Below are 24,415 nucleotides of genomic sequence, written 5' to 3'. Positions count from 1 at the left end.
AAACAGAATGAGCTGGTGGTGGGTCAAGCTGGGGAATGGGGTGGGGTTGAGGGAGATGATTAGGAAATCTGAAGCTGGAATAAAAGTACTGGATTGCTTTTACTTCAGCATCTTTTTCTAATTATAAGCCATTCTGCCTGCAGACTTGCTGCTTCCCTGCCCCACCTAGAGGCCCTTTGGGATCACAAAAAGGAGTGGCCTTGAGAACTGAAGGGCTGGAAGGTTGTCTTGGCTGCTACACTCCCTGAGTGACCTTGGGCAAGTTGTTTGACTTCTGTGAGCCTGTTTTATTCATTTGGAAAATGGGAATGGTAACCCAGGTTACATGACAGAATGTAAGTCAAGCTTCTGCCTCAATACATTAAGATTTCCCTTGATTTAGTTTTGGAAATTGTATTATTTTTCCTGTGGATAGGTGCGTGAGGCATAGCTGGGGAGAAAGCTCTCCAAGTAGCAGTGTTGTGCTCAGCCTTTCCTCTTCTCCATCCCCTCCCCTCCATTTCCCCCCTCTCAGATTCAGAATTCCTGCTCCCAGGGATCCTGGGCTTTTGTTCTCTGGAGGCTGAAACATCCACCTGTTTTGCTCTGATTTGCTGTTTACAAGGTAACATCTGTTGTCTGCAGGCTGTCACAAATTGAAATTGTCAAAATTTATGGACAGCAAGGGCTAAGTATTGAAGTTTGTTCACACTAACATATCAATGCTTTTCCATTTTCCCTCTATTTTTTTATTTTCTGAGGACCTCCCCATTGACAGTAATCACACCTTCTTTACTAGCTGGCGCCTCTTAAGTTTTGGTCACTAATTAAAAAGTTTAGCATCAATTACATTTTATTATATATCTGTCTTTCCCACATGATTTTAAGCTCTTAAATCTATAGTAGGATTGGCCATAACAGTTTGTCAAACTTGAATATATATAACAATCACCTGGGGATCTGGTTAAACTGCAGAAAACAATTCAATAGGTCTGGGGAGGGGGTGAATTTCTAATAGGCTTCCTGGTGAAGCCCATGCTGCTGGGCCCTGACCACACTTGGAGTTGGAAGGCCTTTACAGTTACAGTGTTGAGAACAAAGGAGTTGCATAAAAAATGATTTCTGAGGGATGCTTTGGATTCGATAATTCAGTTTCTTGGACTTTTCTTCAGTACAATTTTCTGCCCCTTTCCTATGCATGATTTGCCACCAACTGATGATTATTTTTTTATGCAATTTTGTGCCCTTCCTTGCCACCTTCATAGTCTCCAATCCTGCACAGAAATGGATCATTTAGTAGTTTCACAAACCTCTTTCTACTTTCATCTACCTTAAAAGAGTAAGAAAAAATTTTTTAAAGAATAATTTTTATTCTTTTCTTGCTCTACAACCAATGATAGCTCCAAAGTAGTCAACAAAGTCAAATTCAGGATGAGAAAGTTGAAGCCATATCACCAACAATTTCCTCTCCCTTGCCAATTCCCTTTTTGCTCTGCATGGAACCCTCTGCAAACCTTAAGCTACAACTTAGTTTTTTGAAAGTCCTTGCAGGTCATTTTACTTTGGGAATGTAAATTCATTCCTTTTGAAAAGGCATGCTGTTTTTGTATATTCATTAAAGCTTTTTCTAACTTATTGCCAGTTGAATACTTTATTTAAAGCAGTACTAGCTATGTATCAGTATCAATAATTACATATTTTAATATTCTTTTAAAATATATTTTCATCCCTTTTAAAATAGGAAGTAAATGTGCTTGCTCATAGCTATATCACAACACCAAAGTGGGCTTAATACACAGTAGGTACTTTTGAGGGGGTTCAATGAAGGATGAAACAAAATTTAAGATTAATTTTATTAATGCTCAAAATGCCTTATTCACTACATATTTATTGTAAACCTGAATTAATGGTAAAGAACACAATAAGACAATACTGGTGACAGCTCTGGTAAGAGTAAAAATATTAAATTATCAGATCACATCAAATGCTTGGGCATATTATTACCAATATATCATGACATGCATAAGCTAAAGGATCAAAAATAAGGTAATATTTAAAATCCCTTGAAAAGTATTTTGAAATTTAGTAACACTCACTGTACCACCTACCAGTACCATTGTACTGGGGAAATAAAATTCAGAAGCAGGTAAAATTTAGTCTGGGCCCAAACCCACATCCTATCTAACAAGCTTATGCTTTCCTGTCATTGTTTTTTAACCTTCGCATTTTGCATTTGTTGGGACTGCATTTTTCTTAACAGTTCTTGGTGATTTAAATGTAAAATAAATGAATGAGACTTTCTCATATTACAATCTCAAGGAAAAGCAGACAGTAAGGTTCATTCAGCGAGGTGCATGGCCTACAAGCTGCATACCCTGCAACCGCTTGGTGCTCCAATTTTATCTATGGGTTTTTGTACAGCTCCTCTTTTTTGTATGATGCAAATCGCCCAAGAAAGAATTAAAGCCTCCCCGCCCTGGGAAACGATGCAAAAACAGGCTGCCTGTTTCTCCCTAATACGCATCCAAGTGCGATGGGCCCTGATATCCGCCCCTAAACCCGATACACAACAATCGCTTCCTCCCTCCCCGCCTTTTACATACAGTACACATACAAATACACACACGCAGAGCAGCCAGCAGGGGCGGGCCAGGCCCGACCATTCCACAAACCACAGGGGAGAACCACAGCCACTCCAGGTATTTTCCCTTACTTCTTCGTTCTTTCTTATCTGTTTCTCTTTTCTGCTGAATACAATTATTAGTGAAAAGGTAACATGAGGATCTAGGGTCTTCAAAACCTCCGCTCTGGAGTCACAGACTTTGTGGGGGTGCTATACTATCCCCCCTACCTCAGCGAGCACTTGGTCCCGCCCCAGTGCTAGCGGGCGCCGAGCGGGAGCCGCGCGGGAGCGGCGCAGCGACGGCGGCGGCAGTGGTGGCGGCGGTTGCGATTCTTAGCCGTTGAGACGCCTCTGCGGCAGCTGGTGGCGCAGGTGGCTTGCGTGGACGCGGGCGGAGGCGGCCGGCCCGCCACCGCAGCCTCAGCGCCCACGGACCCTGCAGGTGAGCGGGCGGCGGTCACTCGCCCCGCCCCCCACCCTCGTTGGCCTCTCTGTTGGCTGTAGCGGGGAAGTGGACGCGGCCCGGCCGAGGGGCGACCAGGGGCTGCGACCGTCGGGGAGCAGGTTTTGGGGGAGGTTGTGCGTGGATGGAAGGGAAATGTCCGCCTTAATCCATCTTTCTCGTCACTGTATCCGCCTCCCTTTGGAGGGCTTGAGCCCGTGGAAAAAGCCCTGGAAAAGATGGGGCGGGAGGAGGGAATCTGTGGTAGGGCAGCATCCCCGCCTCAGGTGGTGGCGTCTTTTAGGCTAGGGACCTGTTCCAGCCTGGAGGGGTAGCTGCGGAGGCCGCGCTCCTCTTACTCTCCCACCCCCACCTTTGCTGTCCCTGCCCCTCCCCCTCCCTCTGCGGCCCCTCCCTTCGGGTTTCTTCGCTTTAACCGACCTCCCTGCTGTCCCTCGCAGGCCCGTCGGGACACCCCGAGGCATCCTCCCCCGCCCGCCGGCGAGGGAGCCTGGGCTCATCCGCGCTCCCGCATCTCTCTGCCGCGCGCACCGCCGCATCTCCTCTTGGTTTTGGGACCCCCGGCCTCGCCCCCGAGACATGACTCGCGATTTCAAACCTGGAGACCTCATCTTCGCCAAGATGAAAGGTTATCCTCATTGGCCAGCTCGAGTAAGTGATTTCTAGCCTTCGCGTTTAGCGGTGCTCCCTTCATTCTCAGAGGCCTTCTTCCTGCCATTTCTATTATTTTTTTTCCTGTGTCCTTTCTGCCCCTCGATTTTCTTTATCTCGTTTGTAATTTCTCATTTTCGCTTTTGCCCGGTAATCTCCCATGTAATTGTAAAAATTTAAGTTTTCTTACATACTCATTTATTTCCCTATGGCTTGTTTTTGACAGTCATTGACAGGTGTTCTTATAGGAAATATTTAGATGACATGCCAGTTAATGTTCCACTGTAGGTGAAATTATCCAGAATAAATTTATGTTTAAAAACTAGTGAAACATGACGTTTACTAAATTTTAAATAAAATGCAAAATATCAATGGAACCTATGCGAATTACAAACTCTTGAATGTCAGAAGTGTATATTTGATTAAATTGAATTTTCAGGGTTTAAAAAAATACATGAGTTGAGTTGATGAAACCTTCTGGATTTGCTTGTTTTAAAAAAAGGTGTTTAGGACTGCATATTCTTGAAAATTTTTCAGTTAGTCAATACCAAGGAAGGTCCATAAAATTTATTTCCACGTTTTTATTTATGTTGTTTACCTTATGACCTTGAGAAGTTATTTTACTTTTTTGTTTTCTATGGACAAAAGGAGGAGTGGACCAGATTCTGGGATCACATCTGCTGGTATAGAATGATCTCCAAGGACCCAGGATGTTTTGTGACACTTAGGAATTGAAACTGTGTGAAATACCTAAGCTCCATTTTCAGAAAAATACCGTTTGTTAGATTTTCATGGGACCTGGTTTTTAAGACCCATATAGATACAACCTAAAGAATGTTGAGATACATTAGAGTAAGCTCAATATCTTTTTAAGATATTCTAAAGTTGTAATTATTGTTTTTTTTTTAAACCATTTACTCCCAATTTGCCTCAAAAATAATTAAATCCTATAGTTCTAGTTATGTCAGCTGGAAAGAGGAATGTGCAGAGATACCCATTAGATAACAGAATCATGGAGGGAGCAACTGAGAGTGCCATCCAAGTATAGTTTCTTGATTTCTTTTTTCCTCTCCAGCTATTTTATAGAATCTATTTAACATATTTCCTTTCAAAGCTTTTTTTTTTTTTTGTTAGTCTTATCATGTCTCCTTTTTCAGTGGAGTTTCACTTGAACATCTTTAATCATAAACCTTTTCTAATATTTGGCATTCTAATCTGTTCCCTTTAGGAAAATCTTTTAATTCTTACTTTGTGTATGTTTTCAATTAGCAATAATCGCGCCTCGGATAAACCTCATTGGCTACGATACTGCCACTGCGCAAAGCTGTGTATGTTTTGACTTCAAATATATTGTAAGCTTCTTGAGGGCAGTGGCCTTAAACTGGAATTTTTAAAAACCCCACCAGTCGTTAGCTACATAATCATGCACTTAAAAAAAGCTCTATATTTAGTATTTAAATAATGCCTAGGGACCTGAACAGGTTTAAGGTCCCTCCAAGATACTTTTTTTTTTTTTTTTTCAAGGCATCTTTATTTTTGAGTTATAAAAATCTGAGGGCATCTGATACATCCATATTCAGATTCCAAAGCCACACTAGTGAGAAGCCAAGTGGAAATTCTTAAAAAATTTTCTACTCCCACATCATCCTCCCCACACCCTTCAATATGTTAGGTGACTAAGAGTTAGTGCTATTAAAAGTAAAAATAAAGTAGCTTTAGGAGGGCCAGAGTATTTTCCTTCTTTAACAAGTCTTGCTTTTAATGAGTTCATTTGGATTGCAATGGGAATTTTTTGTCATTTCCCCCCTTGGAAGCAGCTAAATTTAGTTTTGACATATTCTGTGTTTAAGAATTATGTTTTTTCCATCTTTAGTCTTAGAAATTGTAAATCTTTGTTTTACAGAGTATTGAAGTTTTCAGTTGTAAAGGTAATACATCTTGTTCCCATTTTGGGTTTAACATTTTCTGTCTACATATTCATTCCAAACTGGATTACTTCTAAGTCTTACATATTCTTGTAATCCTTAACTAGTTTTTTTTTTTTAAATCAATTTTTAAAAAATTTGCCTAACATTTGTTAAGCTCAGTCTGTGCTAATAATAAGCATTTGAAAAGACTCCTAAAGCTATGTAATAGCAGAAAGAAATATATGAACTAAATTGACAGAAAATATTCTTTATTTTAAAGGCTTAAGGATTTTTTCAATTTTTAGGGCCTTCCCACAAAGTTGAAATGACAGGTTGAAGTGACAGGTATAAATGGAAAAATTAAGGTCTCTAGTGGTGCTGGATGGTAATAACTTTATTGGTGTCTGAAACCTTCCAGTGCAATCACATTTATGGTCTGGCCTTCTATGGTGTAATGCTTACAGAGTCAGCACCCTTGACAGTCAACTGATTTTTTTTTTTAATTGCTTTTTTAAAAATATATATTTATTTTTTACATGGTACTGAGGATTGACAGTGCTTCATGCTTGCTAGGCGAGCACTCTACCCCTGAGCCACAACCCCAGCCCATTAAATGACTTTTTAAAAAAAAAAATCTTTTTTTAATTGTAGTTGGATACGATACCTTTATTTATTTATTTATTTATTTTTATGTGATGCTGAGGATTGAACCCAAAGCCTTGCATGTGCTAGGCGAGTGCTATACTGCTGAGCCACAACCCCAATCCTAATCAAATTGCTTTTGAAGTAGAAATTTGTTAAATTCTTTCTAGATACCAGAATTTATTAAATTCTTTCTAGTTTGAATACAGGGAATAAAGGAGAGTAACATTACAGAAATGTTAGATATAACAAATACCACCTAATGCTGTTTTCCTTAATTAAAAGGGTTGAAAGAGAACTGAAAAAGGAATAGATAACCCCATCTGATTCAACCATGTAGATGGAGGATCTTTTCATAATATGTGTTTCATACTTTGGGAAATACTGCTTTAAACTTTTGTTAATGTCTTTTTGGGGGCGAGAGTATTGGGGATTGAACTTAGGAGCACTCGTTGCTGACTCCTGAGCTGCTGGAATTACAGGCGTGGGCCACTGCTCTTGGCAATGTCTCTTTTTTTTGGTATATATGTACCTTTTTATTTTTGGGGGGGTGGTGTTGGGGATTGGACCCAGGGCCTTGTGTATGTGAGGCAAACACTTTACCAACTGAACTATACTATAACCCCAGCCCTTATTTGTATATTTTTTGCAGTGCTGGGAATTGAATTCTTGTGTTCTTTTTTTTAATTTTTTAGCTGTCAATGGACCTTTTATTTATTTATATGTGGTGCTGAGGATCGAACCCAGTGCCTCATACTTGCTAAGGCAAGTGCTCTACCACTGAGCCACACTCCAGCCCGAATTCTTGTGTTCTTATGCATGTTGAGCAAGCACTGTACTAGTGAGCTATACCCCAGGCCAATTTTTTCCTTTACATTACTGTGTTTTTTTGTGTAGCTTTCCTACAGAAATATTGTTTAGGATTGTGGAATAGGTTCAGATACTTTATATGAAAAGCTTAGGGCCAAATATGTTTAATAATTCAACAATTTGGTATTTTAGGAAGTTGAAACCTATGCCACGTTTTCCTGCTGGTAGGGTCTGGGATAGCACATAATAATCTAACACATTGTTTCTGCAGAGAAACAACAGAAATACTAGCTGAATGACTGAATTAACCTCAGTGTCAGTCCAGGTTTTGCTACCAGATGAGGTTTTGAAAAATCTTGTGTTTTAGAACTTCTTGGGTTTCAAAACTGGAGATATAGGATTATGGGCTTTTGATAATGAGTCCATTTTTTGTCTGTTTTGAATGTCTTATTCTTAGTTTTTTCAGGTATGTATTATTGAAAATATTTTAATTTTAATTTTTCAAATATTTCTTTTAGGTAGATGAAGTTCCTGATGGAGCTGTAAAGCCACCTACAAATAAGCTACCCATTTTCTTTTTTGGAACTCATGAGACGTAAGTCCTGTTAGCATAGAGGCAAATAATACTTAATGTTGTGGGTCATGTGACATAAAATGAAGAGCAAGTAGAGATTCAATGGGAAGATAATAAAAAAATAGAGAACTTTAATTAAAATCATTGAGATTTGAAAAATGTCTTTGAGTCTCTTTTTTTTTTTTGATGGTTCTGGAAATTTTCTCTTATTTTTATTTATTTTTTTTAAAAGAAATATTCATTTATTTATTTATTAGGTGTAAATGGACACAACACAGTGCCTTTATTTTTACGTGTTACTGAGGATCAAACGAGCGATCTACCGCTGAGCCACAATCCCAGCGCTCCTCTTATTTTTAAAGTAGACACTATAGGTTTAATTTTTATTGGAATAGATGTTTTCTTAATTAAAAAAGCAAAGTGTTTTCTCAGCAATCACATGGATGAGTGACAGATGAAAATAATGTAAGGGAAGTTTTAACAAGGTCTTTAGTAGGCCTATTTAGTAAAATGTCTTTTGTACAAGTACTACCTGATACCCTGTTTTAGGCTTTTTGTGATATTAGCCACACAAACTATGTTGTGGAGAAGATGAGAAGAAGAAATCTGGACAGTTACCTGTATGTGTTTCTGTGGTTACTAAAGCCACTATGACTGCTCTGCTGTTCTGGTGGATATGTGAGCAGAGAACCAATTACTAATGTGAAGCAAAATAATTTTTAAGAAAAATGCAGCTGAAAGTTGAACTGTTAATTGTAGGTACATGGCATTGTTCTGGGGCCCATCACATTAATTCCCAAAGGTTATATTCTCAGGTGCCTATAATTTAATCGCTTTACAAATACTATATAATCTGTCTGATTTGGGACTTGAAATAATTTTTATTTGTAGAATAGAATTGTTTGAGATGAAAAATAAAACTGTGGATACTGTGATTATAATTATGTATTTCTAAGAGTGACTACAATGGCAATATTTGGTTATGTTGTTCAGCTGTTGTATATACTTCCACATAATTTCTTTAACAGCTTTATTGAGATGTGATTTATATACCACTGAGTTTATAGTGTGTAATTCAATTGATTTTAATATATTTTGATAGATTTTAGTGTAATTATTCTTTTACCCATTAATGATCACTTCATCCCCTTCTTCCCAGTCCTTACCTACTACAGTCTCCAATCTGTATAGATTTGCCATTTACAGACATTTCATGTTAATGGTATTATACAATATCACATAATTAGTTTGTTTCAAATGTAATTTTAGATCTAGAGTTGGATTGGCCTTTACTGTATTTAATTTGAGTTACATTCAGACATATTGTATTAAAAAAGAAGAAAAAAAATATGTGTGTATGTACATATAATACAGTTTTAAACTCTTTTTTTGGGGGAGGGGGTACTAGGGATTGAACCCAGAGGTGCTCAGCCACTGAGCCACATCCCGTGTCCTTCCCCCATCTCCATTTTGAGACAGGGTCTTCCTAAGTTGCTTGGGGCCTTTCTAAGTTGGTGAGGCTGGCTTTGAACTCAAGATCCTCTTGCCTCAGCTTCCCAAGCCTCTGGTTTACAGGCATGCTCCACCATGGAAACCTAAGCAAAATTAATAGGGAAAGGATTCTTGTGTATGTGTACATGGTACTGGAATTGAACCTGGAGACACTCTACCACTGAACTACATTCCTAACCTTCTTAATTTTGAGACAGGGTCTTGTTAAGTTGCTCAGGTTGCCCTCAAATTTGTGATCCTCCTGCCTCAGCCTCCTGAATAGCTGGTATGATAGATGTGTATTCTCAAGCCTGGGGGGAAAGGAATCTTTGAAAAATTGTATACTTTGTATTAGTGTAGGGGTTTGTAAAGTATGCTTCATGCTAGGTCTAGCAATGCCAGAATCATGGATTTTTAGTTAAAAAAGGAAAGTTCTTAATGCCCCATCCCTGATATACTGAATCAGTTTGTGAGGTGAGGAGCCTGAAAGTCTGTTTTAACAAGCCTTCCAGATGATTTTTGATGTGTATGAAGTTTGGAAATATTAATTTGAGCAGATATTCTTTAGAATTTTTCAGTTTTGTAAGTTTAAAATTCCTTATTTCAGTTTTTCTGATTTTGTTTGTTTATCTATTTATTTGATACCAGGGATTGAATTCAAGGGCACTCGACCACTGAGACACATCCCCAGTCCTATTTTGTGTTTTATTTAGAGACAGGGTCTCACTGAGTTGCTAAGTACCTCACCGTTGCTGAGGCTGGCTTTGAACTCTTGATCCTCCTGTCTGCTGGGATTACAGGTATGTGCCACTGTGCACAGTAGTAGTTTTTCTGATTTTAAAAGATTTTATGATGTTATATGTATTCTTAATTTTCATAAAACACTTAATACATTTTTTTTTTTTTTTAAACTCAGGGGCACTTATCCCTTAGCTACATCCCCAGTGCTTTTTAATTTTTAGATAGGGTCTTGCTGAGTTGCTTAGGGCCTTAGTAAGTTGCTGAGGCTGGCCTTGAACTTGCAATCCTCCTGTCTCAATCTCCCAAGTTCCTGGGACTATAGGTGTGCACCACTGCCTGGCCCATTCTTAAGTGGTCTTTCCCCACCCCATATTGAACCCCAGGGCCCTATACATGTTACTTACTTTTTTCTTGTGCTGGGGATTGAACTCAGGGCCTTGCACATGCTGGCCAAATGTTCTACCATTGAGCAACACACCTATACCCCTTGTTAGGCAGGCACTTTACTTCACAAATATACCCCAGCCCTAGGTTATTATTTTAAATTCTGAAGAGGAATGGGCATTCTTTCCCCAGTGTTTAAAAATGAGGATTTTACTTTATATTTTTGCAGTGCTGGGGGTGGAACTCAGTGCTTCCTACATGCTAGGTAAGTGCTATACCACTAAGCTATATCCCCAGCCAAATATTTATTTTAAATCAAAACATACTACATCAACTAATTTATTGTGCATTATTGAACAGATAACTAAGATTGTGTATGAAGAAAATAAAATTCAAGAAATATATTCAAAGAATTAAAATTTTACACAATGCTTTTATAGTGTTTTGGTCCTTAGTGTTCTCACAAATATATCATCTATCTTTGGAAAGACAGTGCTGCCATATACCTGTTGGTGTGGTAACAACATTTTTTTTTGTACTTTAGTTTTTAGGAACTAGATCTCTAATAGTCCTGGGAGGGTAGTTATGTATTTGAACCTTTTTCAGTTTGGACTTTGTGTAAATGGAAGTTTATTCTGACAACCAGGAGTTAGATGGGACAGGAAGAACAAAAGAAATAGCACTGTTTGGAAGATTACTAACTTATAACTAATATATAAATGAAGATTTTATTGTGAATTTAGAACAAGGATCCTTTTGTGACTGCATTCTTTCCCTAACCTGTAAGCCATCCAATTTTACATCTCATTTGATGTTATTTATAGTAAATTTGTCCAGTAGTAAAGTTTTTTTGTTTGTTTTCTTTTTGCAGTACTGGGGATTGAACCCCAGGGTCTCACATGTAGTAGGCAAGTAATCTACCACTGAGCTAACACCCCCAGCCTTTTTAGATTTTGAGATAGGGTCTTGCAAAGTTGCCTGTGCTGGCTTCATATTTGGTGATCCTTCTGCCTCATCCTTCCAAGCAGCTATCATTCCTTAATCGGTGTGTACCACCATGCCGGGCTAAGTTTTGAATATTAGTGATCCCTTATGTTTGCTAACTGTGATTGTCTACTAGGTATCACAGATTGAACATTTAAAACTGAATCTTAGTAGATGGTTCTGATATGAATCTAGTTCTTTCTGATACTGGAGCCAAAGTCTTGGTGTTATCCTTGATTCCTTATTACAGTCTTTGCCTTTCCTCCCCACATCTAGTCAGTCAGCAAATCTTGTTATTATTGTATCTTTCCTTCAAAATGCATCTTGATCTGCCTGCTCTGTGGTTCCTCTGATAACAACTAAAGTCCATCTCACAATTCCTGTAATTATTGTCCTTATCCTATCTTGGTCTCATTTTCAACTCTAAATATATAATCAAAGTGACTTCATATGCCAATCAGGTTGTGTCCTTTCCCTGTCCAAAAACCTTCAATGATTCCCTATTAACATTACCATAAACGTTTCCATAAACTTGGTAGCACATGCCTGTAATTACAGCTACTTAGGAGACTGAGGCAGAAGTATTGAAACTTGAAGGCCAGTCTGGGCAACTTAGCTAAACCCACTTCTCAAAAATAAAATGAAAAGGGCTGGAAATGTAGCTCAGGCTTGTCCAGCATGTGGGGGGCCCTGGGTTCAGTGCCCAGTACAAGAAAACCAAACCTAAGAAACTATTTACGAATACTGTTTATGAGACCCTATATGAATTAGTTCATGTTTACCTCTCCAGCTTGTCACATTTTTCATTGCTTTTTTTCTGTTTTACAAAGTATGTCTCATCTTTCCTCAGGTTCTTTTTACTTGTTTATCCTTTTCTGGAAATGCTATGTGGTTGGATATTTACAGTCATTTAGATCTAAGCTCAGTATCTCCTTTTTATGTTTATTTTCTCCAATGTAGTGAAGACTTAAAATGATTTTTTTTTTTTTTCCTCTTCACCCACAAGTGAAAAGCTGAAATAGCAGGGACCTTGTCTGTTTTGTAATCACTTATTTAAGGGCCTTCTACGTAATAGCTGTTGAATCTGAGGATTGAAAATTTGATGCTCTTAGAGTCATTTGTTATTATGAATTTGCCTTCCATTTACTAATACAAAATGTTTAATACAACTTCTAAACTTAGTTTAGAAGTCTCTCTGCTATTTACCTGTTGTATGACCTCAGGCAGGTTACTTACCTTTGGTTTTTTACTTCCTAGTTTGTGAAATGGGAATAATAATAACCTACCTCATAATTTTGGGGTACAAACAAGATATTACATGAAAATGCCTAGAATAGTGTTTGGCACATGGTAAACACTATCAGTTATTAATTAGAAATTGTATAGCTTTGACAAGCATGTCATCTTGGAAAAGGTACTTGAAGGAATTTATAAATTATTGGTAACATTGCATATTTTTCCAAGGCTGCTACTGTACTCCAGTTAGTAAATTGTTTGAAATGCTGGTGAATTTGAGTTTTGCTGACTGATTGCTTCTGCTAATTAAGGGAATACCCTAACCTAGTTCGGTTTCTCAGAAAGTCTGGAAAATTTAAATAAAATGGCATTTTGCTGCTTTTATCTCCAGTATTACTGCTCTTAATTGCCTTATTACAAAGAAGTTGTATGCTCAGCTTTAGGAACATTAAAAATATATACCATAGGTTGTTTTAAAACCTGCCTGATTTATAGTTTTATAAGTGAAGATCAAGAGGGAGGTATTGGTCAGGTCACAGGCACAGGTAATAAAGGAATGAATCATGGAATAGGATTTTTATTCCACACTAGTTTTATACAACTCTGTATTACCACCAAAGCTGTATGTGCTGGTGTTGGGCTTGTGTAGATTCTCTCATGCCTCACACCAAGTAATGAAATAAACTTTTATTCATCTCTGTTATACCAGCAGATGCATATTCAATTGTCTAATGAATAATTTTTCATTATAAAATAATGCATGCTATTATATAAAACCTTATGAAACATCCAGTATGTTTTATAGTTGAATAGTGGAGAAATGAAGCAGCAAATTAGAATCAATATGTTAAAAAAAAAACTTTAGTAATATGGCAAAGTTAAACAAGTTTTGATATTTTAGTCTTTAACCCAGATCTTCCCATTTTGTTTACTTTAAAGGAAGGGTTCTAGGTGTTCAACAACAGCTTTTATGAGGATTACGGTTCAAAGACATAACTGCTTTTCTGTGTATTTAAATTCTTATAAAAATCAGGACATACACACTTAGGGCCTTGAGGAGTGTGCCATGTGAGAACCACACTTGTAGGATTTAGATTGTTTCAGAATTATTGTTCTACTCAATAAATGATTTGCTAATTTTTTAGTTTTTTTTTTTAAATTAGCCTCAATTCTTACAAGTTTGACATTGGTATTTGAGGTTTTAATTCACATGTTGAGGGGTGTGGCATCAATATTTTGTTAGGAAATGCTTCAAAGAGTATATTACAGTAAACAGTGGAAACTCTGAAACCTTTTTAATGATCACTGTACAGAGTTGAGACACTTGTGTTCAACAGCTAGGTGACCATGCCTGTGTAAGCCAGACTTCAATTTCCTAATCTTTGGAATAAGGATTTGGGGATACTTAAGTTTTCTTTTAGCTCTGAAATTTGCCGCTTGAATTAATGTGTATATTTTCTTTGCTAAAAATTTAAAAAGACCCTAAAAATTCTCTGTAATGGAATAAATAATTTTTATTCCTTTTTTTCCCCTTTTTCTTTCTTTCTCTCTCTCTCTCTTTTTTTTTTTTTTTTTTTTGTGTGTGTGTATGGTATTGGATATTGAACCTAGGAGTACTCTACCAGGCTAAATCCCCAGCCCTTTTTATTTTTTATTTGATATAGGGTCTCACTAAGTTGTGGAGGCTGACCTCCAACTTGAGATCCTTCTGCCTCAGTCTCCCAAGTCACTAGGATTATAGGCATGTGCTTTTATTCCTGTTTTTAAGAAACATTTCCTAAAGCTATTAATGTTCTTATGATTTTTTCTTTGGGCTTGCTCTTAGTTTTGGACTTGCTCTTAGTTTTTCAATATTAGGTATTTTATGTAGTTACATCCTTTTATTTTGCTTATGTCATTTTTTTTTCAATGTCTTTTAAAGTGAAATATGTTATAGAGTGAATTGGAGTTGACAGCCATGCCTGGTATATCCTTTGGAAACCAGTAGTGCTTTCTTTCTTTTTTTTTTTTTTAAGAGAGAGAGAGAGAGAAGTTTTTATTTTTTAAAATTTTAATATTTATTTTTTAGTTCTCGGCGGACACAACATCTTTGTTTTGCATGTGGTGCTGAGGATCGAACCCAGGCTGCACGCATGCCAGGCAATCGCGCTACCGCTTGAGCCACATCCCCAGCCCGAGAGAGAAGTTTTTAATATTTATTTTTCAGTTATCGGCAGACACAACATCTTTGTTTGTATGTGGTGCTGGGGATCGAACCCCGGGCCAGGCGAGCGCGCTACCACTTGAGCCACATCCCCAACCCCAGTAGTGCTTTCTTAAAGCTAATTTAGGCCCTGTTCACCAATCCTGTGGGATTATATGCCCAGAAAGGATTCTCTTCTTCATCCACCTTGTTTTTGAGTCTTATTAGGTGGTCAGTCTTGAGAATATTCTTTGACCCAATTGTTCTTAGAATTGATTATGAAGATGTGTGCTAAGATTGATTAATATGTTTATTATAGCAGCATTATTCTATAATAAAAATTTTGACATAAAAAAATCATCCAACAATAGACCAATTCTGGATTAGCCATTCAGTGAAATAATGTTCATTGTTGATATGAAAAGATAATTCACTTCATCTAAAAGTATGTATCATTGAAATCACATTTTATATTCAAATAAATGGACTGAAAACATTGGTTATATGTAATTGGTAAAATTGTGAATTGCTTGTTTCTTTTGATAAGATATGATGTTCTCTGGAAAAAAAAGATTTTTTTTAAAATCTATATTATTTAGTGGTACTAGGGGGTGAGCCCAAGGACACTTTACCAGTGAGTTTCATCTCCATCCCCTTTTTTTTTTATTTTTTTGAGACAGTCTCTTAAGTTGCAAACACTGGCTTTAACTTGTGGTCCTCCTGCTTCAGCCTCCCCAGTTGCTGGGATTACAGACACACCACTCTGCCTGGCCAAATTTATTTATTTATTTATTTCTAATTTTTTAAAATATATTTTAATTTTTAAAATATTTTTAAAAATATTTATTTTTTAGTTGTAGTTTGACACAATACCTTTATTGATTTATTTTTAAGTGGTGCTGAGGATTGAACCCAGGGCCTCTTACGTGCTTGGTGAGTGCTCCACCGCTGAGCCATAACCCCAGCCCTGCTTGGCCAAATTAAAAAAAAAAAAAAAATTTAAACAGGTAGAATTCATTGCCCATATAATTTGCCTATATAAAGTATATAATTCAATAGATATTAGTATATCCAGAAAGTAGTGGCGGCATTAGCCTAGTCTAAAAGAAACTCATTAGCAGTTACTTAACCATTTCTTCCCGTTCCTCCTTCTTGCCTTAGCCTATGCAATGACCAAATTACTTTGCTATTTGAGGCAGTTCATATAAAGGAAACCATACAACATGTGGTTGTTAGAGATTACCTTTTTACACTTAGCATAATGTTTCCATATTCATCCATGAAGTAGCATGTGGTAGTGCTTCTATATCTTTTTTTAAAAAATATTTTTATTGTAGATGTTCACAATGACTTCATTTTATCTATTTTTTAGGTGGTGGTGAAAGTCAAACCCCAGTGCCTCACATGTGCTGGGCAAGTGCTCTACCACTGAGCTACAACCCCAGCCCCCATTTCTTTTTATTGCCGAATAATACTGCCCGTTGTTATCGTACTTATTCATCATTTGACAGACTTTTGAGTTTTTCTACATTTGGCTATTATGAATAATGTTGCTGTGAACTTAGTATACAAGATTTCTTTTCCTTGTATACTAGTTTTTGTATGAACATATGTTTTTATTTCTTGAAGAGTAGAATTCCTGGGTCAAATGCTGACTTTAGAATTAGTCTTTTGAGAAATTGCCAGAATGTTTCCAAGTCAGCTGTGTATGAGGATTCTAATTTCCCCACATTGTCTTTATATTTATTTATTTTTCATTTACCATTTATTGTGGTGTTTGGGATGTCTCCCAGGACTATGTCTTTGCTAGACAAGTGCTCTGTCACTGAGACATCCCCAGCCACATTTTCTTTTTTATTATATCCATTGTATTGGGTATGAGATGCTATCTCATTGTGGTTTTGATTTCTGTTTTCCTGATTACTAGAGATGTTAAGCATCAAAAACTTCTAAACTTGTACAGACTTTCTCCTTTGGACTATATTATTTAATTTTTGATGTATTAAAATATATGAATTTAGCCAGATGTGGTGGTGCATGCTTGTCATTCCAGGTACTGCAGAGGCTGAGGCAAGGACTGATTTGAGACTGGCCTCAGTAAGTTGGTAAGACACTGTCTTAAAAGGGTTGGTGATATGTAACTCGTTAGGTTTTCCTAGGTTCAATCCCTAGTTTTTTATTTAAGTGAATTGATGGGGGCTAGAGTTGTGGCTCAGCCGTGCAGTGCTTGCCTCGCGCGTGTAAGGCGCTGGGTTCATTCCTCAGCACCACATAAAAATAAATAAAATAAAGGTATAAAAAAAGTGAATTTATGTATGACTTATTTGAATATCATGAGTGGCAAAATAATGGAAAGTATAACAGTAATATCAGAATCTGGGAGGAGGAGCAAGTGAAGAATTTTTTTAGTTAGTAGACTTTCAAATTGCATTAATAAACAGCCTAGATAAGTCTGGTTTTTTTTTTTTTTTTGTGGTGGTACTGGGAATTGAATCTAGGGGTGCTCTGTAATGAGCTGTTTCCCCTGCCCTTTTATTTAATTTAGAGATAAAAATAATAATATAATGCAGTCACAAAGCAGGAGTCAAAATATTGGTGTCTATAAAAGAGAACTTTAAAGGTAAATCATAAAGAGCGAAGAATATAAGTTATCTTTATTTAGCTTTGCATAGTTGTAGTACGTATGAATTTTATTTACTGTGGCTTAGTTAAGTAATACCTGTCCCTAAACACCATGGTATAAACTACAAAATTTGCTACTAGCTTTTCAACCCACAAATTAAGATGTAAATCACAGATGTGTACCGTGTCACTTTCCTAGTTTCTTGGTGATTGGTCCTTGTGTATTTGTTTCTCAAAACATATACAGACTGCAAGTATGTAGTTGGCCATTGTTTCCAACAATAGACCCAAGTGACTTTTACCAAAATAAAGAAACAAGAGAATTGGCCAGCAAAGATGAAGTACAGTAAAGAAACAATAATAATGCTGGAAGTTAATTTGAATTGAATAGGTAGAGTTATATATAAGTAGCTAACCTTATGAATGTTGATGTGCACATTTGGAGAGACATTAAATGTCCAATCCCAGGAACTTGAGAGAAGTAATGAAAACAAGTTTATCAACCTAAATGAGGAAAGTGGTTAGAAAGTATGAAGATGTCCTAGAGGATGTGGCACCAACAAAAACATTAAAGATAAGTCACAGTGTTGAAGAGTAAAATGTTGGAAGATGATCTAAACTTAACAAAGGAGTATGAGTATAGAAAATATGCTTATTCCATAGAAGTTATCAAAAGAAGCACTGTTCAAATTACTCTTGATTTTTTTTTAAACAACAACAAAAAATGGCACTCTTTAATCTCAGTGTTCCTAATATTTTCAGTTACAATGTACAAAATAATATTGGGCTTACTATTTCATTTCTTTACATGTTTCTAACTGTCAGTAATAGTATTTAGTGTCATGATAATTTTTAAAGATCATGGAACAATTATAATTTTTCCCATTGATTATCTAGAGTGCTTATTTTTTGACCTCTCACTGTCTATATATAAAGTAGATGGCCTGTTTTTAATTCTTGCCACTTGGGAGGCCAGAGGCTGACGCAGGATTGCATGTTCAAGGCCAGCCTGGGCAGCTTAGTGAGACCTGTCTTGAAATAAAATTAAAAAGGGCTGGGATGTAGCTGAGTGGTAGAACAATTACCTAGTATGTGCAAGGCCCTGGGTTTAATACCTAGTACCTGCTGCTTTTGAGATGAAGGTGGATAATGCATGTAAAAAATATTTATTTTAAACCCTTATACACATGAATATCATTGTGGTAGATCAGTCTTCTTTTTTCAGTGGCTTTTAGATTTAGAGTCTTACCTAAAAACACTCATGTTTGAGAATTTTAAACTTTTTTTTTTTTTTTTTTTTGTGTGTGTGTGTATGTGTGTGTGTGTGGCTGAGGATTGAGCCTAGGGCCTTGTGCATACGAGGGAAGCACTCTACCAACTGAGCTATATTCCCAGCCCTGGAATAAGTATTTTTCAAGATTCCCTTTACTTCTTGTAGTTCCTCATGGCAGCAGTTTTTATGTTGATGTGGAACTATAAATGAGGATATTGTTGGACCTTTTTATCTACATTGTTGGCTAAGATCCAGTTTTTCTCTTTCAGCTTCCAAAGTTTTTATCTCATATGATCTTATGAGTCTATACCTTTAAATTACTTCCTTTACCATTGTCTTTTGAAGTTTCAAGAGGGAAAATTTGTTGAACTAGCTTGTTTCAACTGGAAATAAATTTTTGTGGCAGTTCAACTAACTTACTTTGAATTTAAAATTGATTATGTAGTAGGTGTGTTGCACAGTAAAGCTTTTATGTGCCCTAATTATATTTAGAGTTCTAAGTTTCTTTATCTTTTAAAATTACCTTTATTTTGTTTATTTAGTTTGTTTCTATGTGGTGCAGAGGATTGAGCCCAGTGCCTCATGCATGCTAGGCAGGTGCTCTACACACTGAGCCCCAGCCCCAGCCCTCTAAGTCTCTTTTTAATGGAAATTTTAATTTAAAATCTTACAAAGTATTCCTGTAAGTATTCATTAGGTCTTTTATTCTTACAGGATTTCAGCAGATAGAAAATTTGTGATATATATATCTAATTACAATAATTTTAAGTTTTAGTACATTTTAGAGGAAATTAGAGTCAATTTCATTGTCCTGTTTTGGAAAGCACATATATAAAACTTGGTGCAGTGGGTGCATGCCTATAATTCCAGCAACTTGAAGGCTGAGGCAGGAGGATCACAGGTTAAAAATAAAAGGACAGCTTGGTCAACTCAGCAAGATCCTATTTCAAAATAAAAAGGGCTGTGGGTGTAGTTCAACAGTAGAGAGCTTGCCTAGCAATGCATGAAGCCCTGGATTCAATTCCTAGCATTGCAGAAAAAACAAAAAGCCCAAGTACAGGTATGTGTCCATTGTAGTGAAAATAACTCATACATAATGTCTACTTTCATAGAAGTGACAGGCTTTTTTTTTTTTTTTTTTTTTTGTACTGGGATTTTAATCTGGGGGGTTCTCCTGGCTCAGCCCCCCAAGTAGTTGGATTATAGGCATGGATCACTGTGCCTGGCTTAGAATTGACACTTTCTAAAGAATTTATATAGGAAAGGGACACATAAGGGGTCTGTCTTGGAGAAGGTATCTGAATACACAAAACCAGTTGGTGCTTGTTATCTATGGATTATGCATTTGTGAATTTGTCTACTCATTAGAATTTATTTGTAGTCCCAAATTATTTATTTTAATAAGTATTATTTTTACAGTCTACATAGCACCATAAGCTTTTGCATTTCTGTGCTGTGTGTGTGTGTGTGTGTTTTAACTAGTCCTGAAACATAGTGCTAAAATTCTTTTTAGTGTTCTTAAGTTCTTAAGGTTATGATTTACCTTATGGAGAAAGCACATTTTCTATAAGTTGTTGGCTGTGAATTCAGTGTTAGTGAACCAGCAGTATATTTTGTAAAGTATTTTTAAACTGGTTATGTATGGACAGGATTATGAAAATGTTGTGACTGTAGGAATCACACCTTGTATATCCTATAGGAGCATTATTAATTCATTAGAATTCAGTGTTCACAAATTAGGTGCTGTACCAAATTTTGTTGAAATGAAATTATATTTGGAATGCAGTTAAAGGTTTGATGAATGGTGTTGTGTCTTTTTGTGTGTGTGCTTGTGTTTTTCTTTCATTTTTTTTGTACTGGAAATGAACCAAGAGGTCCTTAACCACTGAGCCACATCCTTAGCCCTGTTTGTTTATAATTTTGAGATGGTGTCTTGCTAAATTGCTTTAGGGCCTCACTGAATTTCTGAGATAGCCTTTGAACTTTTGATCCTCCTGCCTCAGCCTTCCAAGTTGCTGGGATTCCAGGCATGTGCCACAATGCCCAGCGTGGGTTTGTGTTTTTCTCTTATAAAAAATAACAGAATTTACTGTTTTAACCATTTTTCTATTAACACAATTGTACATGTTTATGGGATAAAGTGTGAAAGTTGGAGTTATAAATATTTGAGATATATGTGAATATCTCAATGTCTGTATATACATGTGTGAATATATGCATATATATGTAGTGAGTTAAATTGGTACATAGCATATTCATCACCTATCTCCTCAGATGTTCAGTATTTCTTTGATGAGACAGTTTGAAATCTCTTCTAGTTATTTTGAAATATCAATTAGTGTTATGTTCTAACCATTTTTAAGTGTATAGTTCAGTGGTGGTAAGTGCATTTGCATTTTTGCACAACTTCTGTGGTCTCTCTTTTTTTTGCTCTTAGGATTATGGATCTAGGAGGTTTTTATTGAATTTAAGTACTTGGGGGCTGGGAGTATAGCCCAGTGGTAGAGCATTTACCTAGAATCAGTGAGGCCCCTGGGTTCATTCCTCTACATTACAAAAAAATAAAAAAGCCTTTATAATTATATCAGGGACCATTTAATTGTTCTGTAAGCAAAAAGAACCTAAAGAACTTTAAATTGTAATAACACTTCATCAGAGCCTTCTCATACCTTGGTGATATTGTCCTAAATTAATAAAATGAAATCATTAGGATTTAAAATGATCATTGTTTGTTTTAATTAACACATTTAAAGTACATCATAGGATAGTGCTATTTAATAATATTTAATTGAGATTGCCATGCATTCATATTCTCCCCTTTTGTTTCAGTGCTTTTTTAGGACCAAAGGATATATTTCCCTACTCAGAAAATAAGGAGAAATATGGCAAACCAAATAAACGAAAAGGTTTTAATGAAGGTTTATGGGAAATAGATAACAATCCAAAAGTGAAATTTTCAAGTCAACAGGTGAGTCATATTACATAAAATTTAGTATTTATTCAATCTTGGGAAATAACCACAGTCTTGCCTGTGGGAAAATAAATACTAATTTAAAAGCCTTGTGGATTTTAGGTTAAATTGTTCTTATTTATAAGGCTGAATCTTGATTTTTAATGTGTAATGAATTTTTGAAATTTTTAGTTGCATGGCTAAAGAGATCTCAGAAACTGAGACATCATCAGTTAACTCCTGATTGAGAGTTTATTTAATACGTTGTTGAAATTAATGCCATTTGTGCCTTTTTTTTTTTTTTGCCTGTTTCATCAATTGCTAAAGAATGAGTGTTCTTATCGCCGTACCATGATTGATTTGTTCATTTTTCATTTTAATTCTGTCAGGTTTTCTTGTGTATATTTTGAGGTTATTTAACTAGGTGCACACTAACTACACCATTTGTACTCTTAAATTTGGGATTTTAAATTTAGTGTGTGCTTGAATTTTCTTATTTTCTTTAATTTTTAAATCCACAGAATTATATCAGAATATTAACCTCCGTGGGTTAAATGTGTGACTTAGAGCAAAATGCAAATTATTGATGTCTAGAAGAGCAGCCTTATGCCTCCTTTTCTATATTATTGTCCAGAGCTAATTTATCTATGACATAAATTTTTATTTATTTATTCATTTGTTTATTTTTTTTTGAGAGAGAGAGAATTTTTAATATTTAATTATTTTTAGTTTTCGGCGGACACAACATCTTTGTTTGTATGTGGTGCTGAGGATTGAACCCAAGCCGCACGCATGCCAGGCGAACGCACTACTGCTTGAGCCACATCCCCAGCCCCATAAATTTTCATTTTTTATTTTAAGCCCTTTTCATTTTTTATTTTAAGACAGGTCTAGCTAAATTGCTTAGTACCTCATTAAGTTGCTGAGGGTAACCTTGAACTTGCAATTCTCCTGCCTTAACCTCCCAAATTGCTGGGATTACAGGTGTGCACCCCTGTGCTCAGCACAAACCAGGATTAGAGAGCTGTCAGGAGATCTTGTGAAAACATTGAGGTGATTCTTTATTCTAGTTCCTTTTTATTAAGGCCTAAAGTACCAAAAAGTGGGAGGAACATGAATAAACTTTTTTTTTTTTTTTTAAACTTTGAGAACTTGCCCTGTGTTCTGTTTGGGGTATCTAAATCATTGATGTTCCAAGGCTGCATTAGATGTTCTTTTGTGCCTTCATTACCACCTAGTACTTATTTGTCGTGGTACTCATCATAGCATATCATAATTGCTTCTATAGTTGTTTGTAACTGCCACAGATTATTTTACTAGGTCTATGAATAAAGGAATCGTGTCATATGCATCAGCACTGTTAATTGTATGGGAAGAATAGATAATTCACTAAATGTTTGTTGAATGGTTATATAATCATCCATCCCATCATAATTACATTGACTGTGTAATGGGAGTACACTTGTCCAAACAGACAAAACTGATTGTCTTGTGGAAATTTTTTATATCTTATTTGATTTATTTGTTTTTATGTGGTGCTGAGGATCGAACCCAGTTCCTCACACATGCAAGGCAAGTGCTCTACCACTGAGCCACAACCCAGCCCTTTATGAAATGTTTTGTAATTTCTCTTAGATAATCTCTCTTGTGATTGCACCTTTCTTGTCTTTTTTATCCTCCATTTGTCCACCTAGTTTATTCTATCCTTTGTTTCTATCTACTCAGTCTGCAGGTAATTTTCATCAGATAGATTTGTAATTTTCTATTTTGCATTGAGACTTTTGGGAAGGTTATATGAATGAAATCAAATAACATTTTGTCTACTGAAAGGATTGCTGCTGATTTGATGCATTCTGATTCCTAGGCCTAGACACATCCCTCGTGGCACAGGGCTTATGGAAAACTGATGTCCAGATATATATATATATATATATATATATATATATATATATATATATATATAAATAAAATTGACCATTTTGAATTTTAAAATTTTCTATAATGTTATGAATAGTTTTCAGAAAAATTTTACATCATTTTGTTAATAACTGTGCTGGGGTTAGAGGTGCATACCCCACAAATCCTGTTGATTTGGGAAGCTGAGACAGGAGGATTGCAAGTTCAAGGCCAGCTTTAGCAACGTAATAAGACTCAACAAATTTGTGACACTCTGTTTAAAAATAAAAAAATAAAAAGGACTGGGGATGTGGCTCAGTGGTTAAGTATCCCTGGGTTCAGTCCTCAGTACCTAAAACAACATCAACAACAAGTAATTTTGTATGTTATCAGAAAGTTTTAAATTTTTAAATATTTATTTTTGTTACTGGGGATTGAATTCAGAGCCACTTAACCACTGAGCACATCCCTAACCCTTTTTTTATATTTTAGTTAGAGATAGGGTCTCGCCAAGTTGCTGAGGCTGGTTTTGAACTCGTGATCCTCCTGCCTCAGCCTCCCAAGAAGCTGAGATTACATGCGTGCACCACCATGCCTGGCATGCCCCCTGCCCCCCCTTTTTTTAAAACAAAAAGAACTATCATTCAAAAAGTTGTAGATTTGGGGTTTTCTTTAGGAATGATCAACCTATAGTAGCCTTTGAAATAGTTTTAAAATTAAGTATCCTATGAAACACAAATCAGTAACTTTTCCTTATTGCAAACAGTCTTGATTTTTTTTGTGAACAGAAAAAATTTTTAGGTTAAAATTTGTTTTGTGAAGTTAATAGTGTTATTTTGCATAGGCATCAACTAAACAATCAAATACATCATCTGATGTTGAAATTGAAGAAAAAGAAACTAGTGTTTCAAAGGAAGATACTGATCATGAAGAAAAAGCCAGCAATGAGGTATGTTTTCGTTTTTCTTACACTCTTAAACCCCATTTTTTTATACCTTTATTTTTAT

General features: G+C 36.1%; 1 protein-coding gene and 1 pseudogene across 3 annotated transcripts in view; one reads left to right on the top strand and one right to left on the bottom strand.

Moving 5' to 3' along the window:
* Positions 1 to 2,888: 2,888 nt before the first annotated feature.
* The window catches only part of Psip1 (PC4 and SRSF1 interacting protein 1), a 46,232-nt gene continuing 24,705 nt past the window's right edge, over positions 2,889 to 24,415 (top strand). For 2 of the 3 annotated variants that reach the window (XM_027950576.3, XM_027950575.3), the window contains exons 1-5: positions 2,889 to 3,044; positions 3,506 to 3,716; positions 7,594 to 7,670; positions 21,392 to 21,530; positions 24,253 to 24,357. In XM_027950576.3, coding sequence (XP_027806377.1) covers positions 3,645 to 3,716; positions 7,594 to 7,670; positions 21,392 to 21,530; positions 24,253 to 24,357 — 393 coding nt within the window. In that variant the 5' untranslated portion in view covers positions 2,889 to 3,044; positions 3,506 to 3,644. The remainder of the gene's footprint in view (positions 3,045 to 3,505; positions 3,717 to 7,593; positions 7,671 to 21,391; positions 21,531 to 24,252; positions 24,358 to 24,415) is intronic. The other variant, XM_027950574.2, reaches the window with a different exon arrangement.
* LOC114104491 (U4 spliceosomal RNA) lies at positions 4,936 to 5,042 on the bottom strand (annotated as a pseudogene).

Source organism: Marmota flaviventris, chromosome 13, assembly GCF_047511675.1.
Source record: "Marmota flaviventris isolate mMarFla1 chromosome 13, mMarFla1.hap1, whole genome shotgun sequence".
Lineage (NCBI taxonomy): Eukaryota > Metazoa > Chordata > Mammalia > Rodentia > Sciuridae > Marmota > Marmota flaviventris.
The sequence above is the reverse complement of the archived record's forward strand: the minus strand, read 5'-3'. Positions and strand labels throughout refer to the sequence as shown.